This window comes from Pteropus vampyrus, unplaced genomic scaffold (assembly GCF_000151845.1).
Source record: "Pteropus vampyrus isolate Shadow unplaced genomic scaffold, Pvam_2.0 Scaffold2, whole genome shotgun sequence".
Lineage (NCBI taxonomy): Eukaryota > Metazoa > Chordata > Mammalia > Chiroptera > Pteropodidae > Pteropus > Pteropus vampyrus.
In genome coordinates, this window is record NW_011888783.1 from 11,806,844 (window position 1) to 11,822,123 (window position 15,280).

Sequence of the window (15,280 nt, forward strand, 5' to 3'; positions counted from 1 at the left end):
ATTTAAAGAAAAAATATTAACTGAATAATAATAACACAATAGTAAATGGATATGGCAAAATAATGTAAGTGGCATGCAGGAATTTCTGGTCAAGAAAGAGGAATAAGTAAATGCTGTGCTTGCCTCCTCTCATGACCACATCAAAATTACAGCTAAACTACAGAACAACCATCATGGAAAATCACCTGAAGTCTAGCTGAACAGTTCTGCAATTAAGGACATACAGAAGAAGCCACCTCGAGACTAGTAGGAGAGGCAGAGACACAGAATGAGCTGATCCGACACCCATGTGTCACAGTTAAAAATTGGGAGGAATATATTGAGGCAGAGATCCCTTGGAGGAGCAAGAGGTACCACCCCCACCCCGGGCTCCCCAGTCAAAGATTTCAGTGCCAGGAAAAGAAGTCTCCACAAAATCTAAATGTGAAAAATCAGCGGATATTGTAGCTGAGTGAAAGGAAGGACTGTGAGCATCCCAGGGGTTCCTCTTAAAGGGCCAGTGCATTTACTTACTCTCCGACATATTCACTCACCCTAAGCTCTAGCTCTGGGGCAGCAGCTTGAAAGGTGCCAGGGACACACTGGGAGGAAATGAGTGGTCTAGCTTTTTAGTATGAGGGCTGGAGGGGGAGCTCTCTCCCAGACAGAAGTCCTGGCAGAATCCATTGTCTCTTAGTTGAGTTATCCCCATTCACGGTGTGCAGACACAAGTGGTCACCACATCCGAGTCTCCATCAACCTGGCTAAACTGGTTACTCAGCCCTCGTGATTCCCCGTGACCCCACTCCACCCAATTTGCAGGCCCACTTGAGCTCCTTCCAGTGGCTTTCCCATGCAAATGGCCTGTCTTTGCTCATGCTGTGGACTTCCTAAAATCTCTCAGAGGTTCACATAACTCAAACAAGCATAATCTGGACTTGGCATGCTCCATACCTTTTGCTGAGCAGCTTCTCACCAAGCATTAGTAGCAGCCAGTCTCAGTTCACAGTTCAGTCTCTCCAGGCACCCAGTATGAGTGGTGGCCATCTTTGGATTGCTTGGAGTTCATGTCAGGTGGCCCAGAGCATGACTTGTGTCAGGGCCCTTCTCAAGATGCTCCAGGACTGGCATACCCACTGACTAGCTTCAGACTGAGCTGGAGCACAACCTGGGGCCACATCCAAAGACAACACACTCAAAAGGCATACTGGGAAGGCATCAGAGCTCTGTTAAAGCAAATCCTGCTCTGTAGGGTCAGCCCCTGCACAACAGCTCCTCCATTGTAGTCAGTGGTCAGTCCTCACAACAAATCAGCCTGAGGGGGAATCCCTCTCATTGACATGCAAACAGCAACCAAGGCTCAACTACAACCCATACAAGGGACACACCTGGAGCACCCGGCTCAGGTGACCAGGGAGATTGTGCCACTGGGCTCCACAGGACACCAAATACATAAGGTCACTCTACTAAGACCAGGAGACATGGTAGCCCCACTAATATATAGAAACAACATAGGGAGGAGAGAAAATGGAGAGAATGGAGAGAAAATGGAGAGAAAATGGACAGGCAATCTACCAGATACACAGTTCAAAACAATAGTTATAAGGATGCTCACTGAACTTCAAGGAAGAGTAGCTGAACTCAGTGAGAACTTTAACAAAGAGATAGAAAACATAAAAATAGAGATAGGAAACATAAAAAGAGCCAGTCAGAAATGAAAAATACAATAACTGAAATGTGGAATACCTTGGTATCAATAATAGATTAAATGAAGCAGAGGATCGAGTCAGTGATTTAGAAGATAAGGTAGCAGAAAACACCCAATTAGAACAGCAACAAGAAAAAACAAACCAAAAAATGAGGATAGTTTAAGAGGCCTCTAGGACAATATCGGGTGTACCAACATTACATCATAGGGGTACCAGAAGGAGGAGGAGAGAGAGCAAGAAATTGAAAGTCTATTTGAAGAAATAATGAAAACTTCCCTAACCTGGCAAAGGAAATAGACATACAAACCCAGGAAGCACAGAGAATCCCAAACAAGATGAACTCAAAGAGACCCATACCAAGACACATTATAATTAAAATGCCAAAGGTTAAAGACAAAGAAAGAATCTTAAAAGGAGCAAGAGAAAAACAATTAGTTATCTAAAAGGGAACTCCCATAAGACTGTCAACTGATTTCTCAACAGAAAAGTTGCAGGCCAAAGGGATTGGGATAAAATGTTCAAAGTGATGAAAAGCAAGGACCCATGACCAAGATTACCCAGCAAGGCTATCATTTAGAATCAAAGGACAGATAAAGAGCTTCCCAGATAAGAAAAAACTAAAAGAATTCATCACAACCAAACCAATATTGCAAGAAATGTTAAAGGAAATTCTTTAACAAGAAGAAAAAACCAAAAATATGAATAATAAAATGGCAATAGCTACATATCTAGCCACAATTAGTTTAAATGTAAATGGATTAAATGCTCCAATCAAAAGACATGGATGGCTGAATAGACAAGAAAACAAAACTCTTACATATATGCCTATAGGAGACTCACTTCAGATCAAAAGACACACACAAAAATTAAAGAGATGGAAAAAGATACTTTATGAAAATGGAAACAAATAAACAAAAAATCTGGGGTGGCAATACTTGTACCAGACAAAACAAATTTTAAAAACAAAGGCTATAACAAGAGACAAGAACCTAGTTATCCCACTTTTGAGTATTATCTGAAGAAACCCAAAACACTACTTCAAAGGGACATGTGAATCATATGTTTATTGCAGCATTATTTACAATAGCCAAGATATGGAGGCATCTGGTTGTCCATCAGTGGATGAATGGATAAAGAACAGGTGGAACATATACAATGGAATATTGTTCATCATAAAAAACAATGAAATCCTGCCATCTGCAACAACATGGATGTGCCTAGAGGGTATTGTGCTGAGTGGAGTAAGTCAGAGAAACAAATGCCATATGATTTCACTTACATGTGGAATCTAAATAATAAAATAAACAAAACAGAAACAAATTCATAGATACAGAGAACCTTTTGATGGTTGCCAGATGGGAGGGAGTGAAAAAGAGGAAGGGATTAAGAAGTATAAATTGGAGTTACAAAATAGTCGTGGAGATATAAAGTATAGCATAAGGAATATATTCAATAATATTGTAATAACTATGTATGGTGTCAGATGGGTACTAGATTTATCAGAGTGATCATTTTGTAAGTTATATAAATATCGAATTACTATATTGTATACCTGAAGGTAATATAATATCTTGTGCCAACTGTAATTGAAAAATGTTTTCATTATTTAAAAATGAAAGTGGCATACAAAAACTGGTGTTTGGGAAATATTTATATAGTTTTAACCCATGTAGTTTACATGTCACCAGATAGGTATTTTAGAGCCTGAGAACAGAAACTATCCCAATAAAATGCTATTATTTTTTAACTTTCCAAAACAGTGTATTTTTTTTTGTCCTGTCAATACGGGTAGGCTATTTCCTGTTCAAACTAATCTGCCATCTCTAGTAACAATCAAAAAGTATAGTTTCACATCTCACAAATGGATGAATTAGACTTAAGTGTATGCACTTGTGAATAAGCTAAGAAAGTAAATAGGGTTTTTTGGGGGGGTTTGTTTTTGGGTTTTTTTTGACATTTTGAGATTTTCTTTGCCCGTAGAGGGTTGTTGATTTTTTTTTTATTCTCATTAAATAAAATTTGATATAATTGATTTTTAGGGAGTGTGTGTAGTTCTATGAATTTTAACACATATAAATCTATGTAACCACCACTATAATCAGGTTATAGAATTGTTCTATCACTCTAGAAAACTCACTTCTTTAAATTTTTATTGCCCTAAAGCACATAACTGTTTTTTATAGTGGAAATTCAATGTCCCATCATCATTGTTAAACTTGTAGTGAAAAATAGGCTACTTTACTGTTTGATAATTCTGTTTTCCATCCTCCTTTCTAATTTATTTAAGTTCTTTTAATCGCTAATTTTACACTTTGTTGACGTGTAGTCCCAGTCAGGGATAGTCTTTGTTTCTCCCCTCTACTAAATATCATCAACTAATCCAATCCTAAACTCTAACCTTAAGAGATTTCCTAGACAATGGTGTCAGTGTATCTGTCCTTGTTCATGTTACATCTGTTTATAAGTAACGCTTTGTTTATCATCCACATTGTTTTTTGAACTGCCAGTTGTCTGATGTTAATGCTAGAGATTATTATTTGGAGTACCGAAGTGAATCACTGCTGTGTTTCTTTTTATAGATTCTGCAAATAGTGTTATTTCTTTTCCCAAGTATTTCTATGGCTTTGTGCCATACTCTTTCTTTGGTCGAATACTTTCATCACTGTATGGTGTATGCAAACCAAAGAGGAAAGTCACAAGTTATAAGTCAAAACTACTTTTTTTAGACAAGGGTTGCATAGTAACCAATCTGTAATGAGCATTTGTGACAGGCATTTCCAGTATTTCAATCTATGGTACATGAAAAGTAATAAATTATTTGAAAATAAAGACAAACATTTCTATTGTATGATATGAGCCTATCATTTATGACTGTCATAAATCAAAAATTAAGAAACTTAAATATATCTGTAACAATTGTCATACAAGTCATTTTAGATTATTGTAACTATTATCACCTCATATAGAGAAAACAAGTTAATTTTAGCCTTGACCTTTGGATCTTAATTTTTTTTGTTTGTTTTATGATTCTTCTAAGGTTTTCCAAGTCTCCTTATATAGATATATGATTTCTTGGGTTGTTGGGTTCTCCAATGATTTGTGTTATGATTTCAAAACAGTTTGTTTTATTTTGTTTTTAATTCCTGGAGGTGAGTAGATTGGTATTGAATTAGACTCTTTATTATTCTTGTTTGGGAATGAAAAGTTAAAACCTTAAGGAATAATAAAGCTACTTTTACTTGCTCACACTATTGTCTATCCTTTGAAGCTATAAATTGACTATTTTATCATTTGTTCTTTAGATGGATCCTGTGCAAAAAGCAGTAATTAACCACACATTTGGAGTGTCGATTCCCCCGAAGAAGAAACAAGTTATTTCTTGTAATGTCTGTCAGCTTCGCTTTAACTCAGATGTGAGTATCACCTTTTCATTGCTCTCTCTAGTCTGTCAAGCTGAAAGCCTGATCATTCTGAATATGTACATCTCTTCATATTTACACACTCTTCAGTGGCCCTTTCTTTTGGCGGTCTACTTATTTCATTGTGCCAGATTTTCAAGGGATTTGGATTCAACACTAGAAACTTGAGCAGTAGACTGGATAATATCAAAAATCAAGGTTTTGTCTATATAATAAGTCTCACCTAAACCATTTTACACTTAATCCCATCTACTATGTTTGCTTTTGAAAAACACTTAAATAGAAAATATTTTTTAAAGTTTAAAATGCAATGAAAGTATGAAAGAAATTAAAGTGCAATGAATGTTGAAGAAAACTATTGTTATTACCCTTGGTAACAAGTGTCACCTTTCATGTGTGTGTGCAAAATCATATTAAACACCTGAGAGAATAATTTACTATACAATTTATATTTTCCCAGGACATGGAAATACAGGGGAAGGTTTGTAATTGATTTCATCTGGTAAGCCTAATCATCCTTCTAAAAATAACAAGAAGAGAGTACAAATTAATCTTTTATGAAAGTAGATTTTAAAATGTAGAAACAAAATAACATGAAGTCAAAATAAATAATTTTAGAATATTTATAATACCCAATTACCAAGTAAAGCCAATGACCAATGCAAATCTGAATCCGGAGGCTACATATTAAATGTGATATTTCCTGAGTTATTCCACCCCAGAAATCATTTTGCAAAGAGTATGTTATAGGATTCATGTTTATTGGAAATAGTAAAGTATTAAATACTTTTATTTACATATACCATTAAATGATATTTGAATAATTCTATGTAGGAAACCTAATAAAAATTATAGTCATTGAAAAAGAGGAGATATGTTTATTGTGATTTATAGAAGTATATTTAATGCAATTTCAATTAAAATTCCAATGAATTTTTTGGCACCTGATAAAATCTCAACTCCTTATTCAAGAATTAAAATGTTCCTAAATAAACTGGGAAATATATAGTATTAATTCATTCAAAGTCTCAATAGTATTATGATGTTTATTCTCCCTAGACTGATCTACAGACCCAACATGATCCTGATCAAAATCTTTTTGTAGACTTTTTTTGTAGAAAATGCCAAGCTATTTCGTAAATGTATATAAAAAAGAAAAGCTTTGGAATAGCCCATACTATTTTGTAAGAAAGAACAAATTTTGAGGACTTACACATCTTGATTTCAAGACTTACTAAAAAATCTACAGTAATCAAGACTGTAATATTGGTGAAAGAATAGTAGAAATAAAGATCAATGAAACAGAGTCTAGAAATAGACCTATACCTATATGGTCAGTTGATTTTCAACAAAGTTGCAGAGGTAATCAAATGGAGAAAGGCTAATCTTTGCAACAAATAGTGCAATTGGATATCCATTTGTAAATTAAAAAAAAAAAAAAAACACCTTAACTACTGCCTCACATGCAATGCAAAAAGTAATTCAAATGAATCATATAAATAGCTATAAACGTAAAACTATATAACTTCTAGAAGAAAACAGGAGAAAATCCGATAGGCAGAGATTTCTGAAACAAAAAGTATGAACTATAAAAATATTGATACATTGGACTTCATCAAAATTAAAAACTTCTCTTCAAATGATAATGTTACACTGTTGAGAAAATGAAAAGAAAAGCTACAGACTGGGAGAAAATATTTATAAAACATTATAATTGTACAAAATATTTAAATAACTTGTAATTTAATAATAAATAATAAATGGGCAAAATATTTAAGCAAGGACTTTACCAAAGAGGAAATATGAATGATAAATAAGCTCGTAAAATAATGCTTATCATTAGCCATTAAGGAAATACGAACCACAATCAGATAACACTGTACCTATTAAAATGATGAAAATTAAGCAAATTGATAATATAAGTAACAAAGATAAGGAGCAACTAGAACTCTCATTCATTGTTGATGAAAATACAAAATGGTATAGGTACTTTGGAAAGCGGTTTGGTAGTTATTTCTAAAAAATTTTACAATGTTATAGATACATTTCCCATTCAACCCAGCAATCCTACTTCTAGGTATTTATCCATGATAAATGAAAAAAATGTGATCATACATTTGTGTGGTTTCTTTTATAGTAGTTTTATTCATAATTGTCCTAAACTGGAATTAACCCAAATGTCTATCAACTGATGAATGGACAAACAAATTTTGGTATAGTCATACAATGGAGCACTACTCAGCAATTAAAGAAATGAAGTACTGTGACACATCCTACAACATGGATGAATCTCAAAGGCAGCATGCTAAATAAAATAAGTTGGACATAAAGGCTATATACTACTGTCACTGCACTTATATAACTTTATGCAAAAGATAATACTATAAGGACAGAAATCAGATCAGTAGTTAGCAAGGACTGAGAGTGGGGTTAGGGAATTGACTAAAAAAGAGCATGAAAGATTACTTTTTCAGATGATGGAAATATTCTATGTCTCCATTGTTGTGGTGGTTACATAGCAGTTTTTGTTTTTCACAACTCATAGATCTCAATACCTAAAAAGGAATTTTACTGTATATAAAGTGTAACTCAGTAAACCTGACTAGAAAAAGTCAACGTGACAGAAGTCATGAAATATTTTGAAAGTAGAAGACTGATTAATGATAGAGACATACTATTAGATAAATTAAACTACAGTATTACCACTAGATTTAAGGTATAACGGTTAAAGGATTTTTGCAAGAATGTAAATACTAAAATAGGTCCAAGTGTATTTAACAGCTTTACCTAATTATTATCCAAATTTCTACATGTTCCCTACTTAACCACTTATAAAATGAATGCCCACCTGAAAATATTCTCCATATTTAGTTGTAGCATTCACACTGCTGCAATGCTAGATGTTGAAAACATCTCATAATACAGTGCAAATAGATTGCAAAGTGAAACTGCAAAAGCCTTGCAAAAGATGCAGACTTTCATGAAGTCTGTGAATGTCATATTAGAGAACTAACTGCTTGATATAAGCCAAATGGGAGGATATGTCTATTAGAAGAGTTAATTTAAGAAAAGTAACAAGGTTGGTGATACATAGGCTCTCCGAAACAAAGGTTTTGACTATCAAGTGAATAATAGGGGTTTGGGGGCAATTATGAATCTTTTGAATTAAAAAAATAATAACATATATTTACGTGGTTTAAAATACAAATTAATTTTAAAAGATATATTGAAAAATCTTATTCCATCCCATTCCCCATCCTCCCACTCTCCATGCTATTCTTGTCTGTCTGTAACCACTTTAATATAGCTTGTATATCTTCTCTGGTTTTTTATGCAAATATAACCAACTATGAATATATATTCTTATTTCCTCCCTTTTCTACATAAAAGATAGTGTACTTTTTACACTTTTTTGCCTTACATTTTTAACATAATTATAATATATCTTTGAGAATTTTCTCTATCAAAACAGAGAGTTTCCTGGTTTTTTTTAACAGATGTGCTAAGCAAACATGTTTACACTCTGGATCCTAACATCCGGAACCTTTTACTAAATTACCTTATCTGGCAGAGGGGAAGTAAGGTAATAAATGGAATTAAGAGTGCCAATAAACTGACCTTGAAATATTTTATCCTGGATTATCCTGTGGGCCTAAGGGCCCTTAAAAGTAGGAAAGGGAGGCAAAGGGAAGATTTGAATGATGTGATGTAAGAATAACTCAACTGGACATTGTTGGCTTTGAAGGTGAAGGAAGGAGCCACAAACCAGGGAATTACCAAGTGTATGGTAATTTGCTATAGTAGAATAAAAGACTGATACAGTAGTCTAAGTATGGATGCTCCATAGTTTATTGAACTAGTTCCTTATTGGTGGACACTCAGGTTGTTTCTGATCTTTTGGAATTATATAAGTTTTCATATTCAACAAAAGACAACTAGGGTACAAATTCAGGTTTCTTGCCTCTAAATCCACAGCTCTTCCTATTATATTATGTTGCCTGACATAATAACTTTACTCATTTTCCTAGCATTTTTTGAGCTTTTAACATGCACTACACCTAGCATGGCACCAGGCTCCAGAGACCAGCAGCAACTTTTACTAGCAAACAGTATGAATGAGAACATCCAAGGATTAACTTATTAGATCATCTCAGAACCTGTTCCAGGTCTTCTGCTCTCTACATTTATTATTCCATACATAGAGAGGCCACATAGTATAGAATACTGGATTAAACCTCCTTGAACATGATTTAAATCCTAATTCTGAACTTGATAAATCACTTAACCACTGTGGGTCTCAGGTTCCTCTTCTATAATATAACTACACGATCTTTAGGAGGACCATTCCAGTTCTCTGATTAAAAAGCATTTCCATGGCATTTCTGTTAGAAGAACAGTGTATAATAAACACCTCCACCTTATGGGTGGAACAGCTGACACCAAGAAAGAATGATTTGTAGCTTTGTTTTTAGTTTGTGTCATGGGTTGCCTGGGAGTGGCGTGCCAGTCTTTTTTCTACACTCCAGAATTGCTCTGGAAGTAGGTTCACCTTTGACTTGAGCTTCATTCCATGTCAGTGATTTTCTTTGTATTTACTAATAGGGACATGGACAAAAGTACACATGTGAGCATGCAATCACTAGCTTCCTTGTCACCACTCAAAAGCTCTGTTTATAATGGAGAAAAAAATTAAATTTCTGAGCCATACTTAGACCCTGGGCAGTAAAGCCACATAGTCTAGATGGCAAATTCACAAGTGTGACATATGCATGTTCTCTGTGTTTAGTGATGGTGTTATAATCTGCATAACTGAGCTCTGAAACTGAGCCTTTTTTTTATTTGGAGGAGAGTTTATTATTGTATAATTACCCTATTTACATTTTAATGTAGGAATTAAGAAGATGCTCATCTTTATTTTCTTTAATAACATTTCTAAATCAGCCTGAGACTGAATTGTCTTCACTCCTCAGTGTAGAAAATATGGTTATTGAAAAATCTGGAATGCAGATTTGCACAGTAAACAGATTGCATTCTGCAGTTCCCCATTACCCATATAAAATCTACCAGGGCAGGCTTCATGCATCAAAATTCAATGTGACCTAGTTTAAGTGTCCCATAGTAGCTCACTTGGTCCAGTTTTTATCATCTCAGTAGAACTCCACTGTTGGAAAGCAAAAGGCTACAGCTTTATTTACACAATACAGCGTTATGCAAATGAGCAAGCATTAATCACAAACATTTCCCAAATGAACCTTTACAAATTAACACCATTAACTTTGCCAGGCAGCAGGCATTGCAGTCCAGGAATAATATGTCTTTCCAACTGAGTCCCAGACCTTTGCACGAATGTGTACAGCACCCGAATTTCTAGTTTGTTCTTGGCCACCTTTTATTTTATTTTTTTTCTTACGTGATTTCATCTGAACACTGAATGAGGTTGTCCTAAGCCTGAACGCCCTTTTCTCCTCCAGTGAATGAGTGTACTGCAACTGTAGTTTGGTCATAAATCGATAAGCTTACATCTGAATCTTTACCCTTTAGCTGGGAAATATGTTTCTAGAGTTAAGCCTTTCCAGGGAAACAGGTCTCCTACACTATTCTGTACTTGGTTTTAAATAAGACTCTCAAAATTATTGGGCTTTTGGTTTTCATACAGAAATACTGGAAATTAGCGCTAACATAAGCTTTTAAAATATTTTTGAGGCTAACGTTTCTCTTTTTGACTAAAGTTTTAAAGTTATTAGATCCCAAACAATTTCTAATTTGCATATTACCTTGGAGAATAGTAGCAGAAGGTGAAAAGAAACTGATCCTTAAACAGATTCTTACACAAAATCAGGGCAATTTGATTCTCTTAAATGTCTAAAAAGTGAGATGATCTTTTATTATTATTATTATTGAAAAACACAGTTAATCATAAATTCCCTTAATATATGACTGGGTCCTTTATGCTTCATAAGCAAACTGAAATGAGAGCATAATGATCTTTTTAATCAAGTTTTATACGCTCTAATTCAGGAATTGATCCTGAAATTTTGATACTCAGCATTAATACCACAATCGATTAAGCATAAGATTCAGTGCCTCTAATTGCTGTCCTTACAGGCTTAATTGGTATTACCTTTGGAGTAGCATTATAAACTTCAAATCACTCACAGTTTACATTTTTAAATTTTATCTTACTTTGTGGTTCCTCTAGGTTTTTAATTTTGTTGTGTTATTCTCTGTCTTTGCCTTGGTTTTTGGTTATCTAATACCTCTATCTGTCATTTTTAGCTCGCTGTTCTTTTTGCTATATTCTATTTCTCATGTCTCAAGACATAAGGAGATGACCTCATACCATTTCATTGATTTATGTTTGATTGATTAAGTACACATGGACAAAAAACTGAAGATTGACTTAGGAGTTAAAATGACATGGGGACCAACCATTTATGTGGACATTTCTGTGGGGGACCAGACTCTCTTATTCTTTACTATAAATCTCTCTGAAATTTCAGAAAGTGCAGTCGCTCAATAATCACTTCCAATTCCCATATGGCTGCATTAGTGTGTAATTGATACATCTGCAGTGCCACTTCCCTCTGCATTTTGCATCTTTGTCATCTTAGCAGTTTTCATTTGGAGAAGGTTATTTAAGTATGCCCTCCTGGGTGTCTCTCTCTTTCAGTCGTATGTCTACTTTCTGATTTCTTTAAGCAGTTCATGTAATACAGTACAAATTCTCTGTCTTTCATAAACAAACAGCCCCCATCTACCATCTGCCACTTTAAGAGACTTTAGTGCCATTTCTGCTAGAAGCCCTGGCACTATTAGGAAGAAAGCCACAACTTTGGGTCCCATATAAATGTCCTTTTCATTTGCTCTTGGCTGACCCTCCATTTCCTTTGGCCACAGAGCTTAACTCCACCTCTCCAGCAGCTGCCAAGAGGCAGCAAGTCCCTGCAGCAGCTGTGGTTTCTTCCCAAGGAAGTCAGAGTGTCTGCGGGAAACAGGGACCATTAGACACCTCATTTAAAGATGTCCCTTGCAGCAAAGCAAGAGAGGCACTCAGCTACAAGGGCACTTGCTTGCATTTTCTAAAGGATCAGCTTTTTATTTGTCACCATATGACATTCTTCTAGGGGATTCTGCATTTTGTATTGGCTGCCTAGTGCTTGCTTTTAACTTTAGAAATTCAATCCATGGGTTGTCAGTGCTACTCTTTCTCTGTCAAAACATATTCTTTCTACTAAACCATCATATTGTTCCTTCCTTTCTTCTCTACTCTATCTCCTCTGCTCTTCTCTTTTAGCTTTTTCTTGGACATTCATAGTGTTTTTATTAAAATTTTTTAGGTTAATAATTGAATTCATTGCTTTAAATTCAAAGGCACTTCCCTTGGGGTTAAAAAACATATTGAACATATTATTTGAAACTCTAACCAACATACTGTTTTTAAAAAATGAGTTTAGGGGGTGGCTTCGTAGTGTAGTGGTTAGCACCTCTGCTTTATGCACAAAGGGGGGAATAAAACGGGGGAAACAAATGAGTTTATCCTCTATTTCCTGAATTTTCACACATTGCATTTGATAACTGATATGTCAAGGAAAACTTTGAACATTTATTTGCAATATTCGACTCTTTCCACATTGCCGCTGTCAGATATGTTCAGCAAATATCTACACATGTTAATTCTACAGATTAACTGTTTCCTCCTCTCACGCATACATATACAATGACTGCCTATCACCCATAAACATCTATTCAATTTCTCTTGCAGCTCTTGAGATAGCAGCTTCTTTAATAGCAGCAGCTCTATTAATTTACAATGTATTTATATTTATATACTCATATATAAATTGCATATAAACAATTATATAAAAGTATGTGTGTATGTGTGTGTGTGTACATCTATATAATTTGCTGGCTTTTTTTTTTTTTTAAGAATCGGTGCTGATAAAACATGAGAGACAGAGTTTTAAGCATACTGGTGCCTCGCCTGCCAGATTTCACCTATGCTAATAGTGGCCTCTGCTTTAGAAACTCAATAAGCCATGAAAGTTTGTCCTCACTGAAGAATGAATTTATGATTAGGAGGGTTTGGAGAAAACTACAGGTATATTGAATTATGCAAGTGATGATTAAATAAAGAGATACCCCAGTGATAACCTCATTGGTGGGTTGGGAACTCAAAAGCTAGTTGCAAAGTTTATATCTGCTATTAAGAAGTACAAATTATTAGGTAAATGAATAATTCTGAAAGTTTGAAAAACCAACTGATTCTGTCAAGAAAAAAGATACTGAAGATAGAAGGAATCGATAGCATCAAATGGAAATCTAGAAAATAATAGTCTGCTTTTGTCAAAAATTTTACATTTTTCCCATAAATAAGACTACTTATATTGATTCGTAGGTTTGGAGGATAGTGAAGCAGATAGGAGGTAATTAAAAGCATAAATCTCAGAAGCTTGGGAAGGTAATTCTCTACTTTGCAGACACAGCTGACAAAATGATGAACATTTTTTGCTTCAATATGACAGAAATATAGCACAGTTACGGAGAGAAGGAACATATCGTGCTAAAAGTTTGTCAATAGCTGCTGTTTAACAAAGCCTTAACGAAGTTTAGTCACCTTTTTTGAAGCATATATTAGTTCCTTATTAAATTTTTTAAAAAACTTGCCTCTAAAGTAGTGCTTTAATATTACAAAAAATGTCATAGTCTCTCTCAGCACTACACTATTTAAAATAGGTATTTGGATAGTTTAGGACTGATTTTCACTTCATCAGTGAAAGAAAGAGAAGACTGGGATAAAAGTGAAGTTTTTTTAAAAAGTGAGCATTACAACTTATAAAAACCCAACAGATCCTGTATTTATCTAATAGGGAAATTGGGCAGCATGCTTAATTCAATATTTCTCTGGCTTTTCTTAAAAAAAACATAGATGCCTCACATGACATGTTACTTTAGCTATTTTTAAGTGTTTAATATTTAAAATTAAGATGATCAGCCTAATGTGATTTTGTGAAGAACAATAATTATGAATGCTACAAGGAAAGTACTTCAGGTGCCCATCCCCATACACCAGAATATGTCCTCAACAGAAAACCATTAATTATCTATGAGTCACTATCAATACGGCAAGCTTTGGTACATTTCCATTGCTTTGCTGATCAAATATTAATAATACCTTTAAAAAAATAATGTGGGTTTTTTAAATTTCCTGTGTAAAATTCTTGTGTTAGTAACTCTTGTAGAGGAAAATATGAGATTCCTGAAAGGATTTTAAAGTCATTTTGTTGGTGACTTTGTCATCTATAAATTGTCTTGCCACCTAGGGGTTAGGAGAAGACTGCTGACGGCATGTGTATTTTCCTTCTTTGCTTGGTATAGATTGCTTTAGTTAAGATTGCTTGTGGAATCCTTAACAATAAGATATTGTTTCACTTGATTTTTGTAGTTTGGAATTCTTCAGCTAAAAATTTATTCAATATATAATTAGTAATCAGGTAGAATTTCTAGGCTGACCACCTGTAGGTTTCCTAAGTGATTAGTTGCTGGTTTAAAGTTTATATTTAGGCTTTATTAAAGACATGTTTGGTTTCCTGTAGCTGATCTTTTTTTCTGTATGCTTGAGTGCACGATCGACTATAATTTTGAAAAGATTTATAAGAAAAAAGGTATTACTTATTAAGACAAAAGCAAAAACAAACCTCCTCCCCCCCCAAAAAAGCTGCATGCGACACAAAGTCTATTCCATTGCTCTCAAGCAAGTAGCTGATTTAATGCAGTTTAGAGCATCCTGCAAAAGAGGTAGCTTTTAGTTACTTTCATCTCTAAAGCAGCTCTTTGAATAAAGTGACAACATTGGCCATGGAGGCCAGAGAACTTTAGGTGCAGTGGGTCAGCATAAAGAGCAGTTTTCTGGGGAAACCTGACTGGCCATAAGAAACTTTATGACATGTGGTTGCAGCTGAGAGGCTAAGGATAGCATATGAGGAAGTATTACTTTAACCAATTTCTACAATTTCAAGTTAGGGAGACTTGGTTGGAATATAGTGATTTTGGTTTATGTGAGTTCTCCGAGGAGAGTAAAGTAGCAGTGAACTTGATTAGAGAGACAGGAGAAGAGTATCAAAATAGTTTTTACCAAGAAAGGAAGATTCAAGAAATACAAAACAAGCTCCTTAC

General features: G+C 34.7%; 1 protein-coding gene across 10 annotated transcripts in view; it reads left to right on the forward strand.

Moving 5' to 3' along the window:
* Window positions 1-15,280, forward strand: part of ZNF385B (zinc finger protein 385B) — a 360,527-nt gene that overhangs the window by 312,653 nt on the left and 32,594 nt on the right. For all 10 annotated transcript variants that reach the window (XM_023529071.1, XM_011356687.1, XM_023529097.1 and 7 more), the window contains one exon: window positions 4,991-5,101. In XM_023529071.1, coding sequence (XP_023384839.1) covers window positions 4,991-5,101 — 111 coding nt within the window. The remainder of the gene's footprint in view (window positions 1-4,990; window positions 5,102-15,280) is intronic.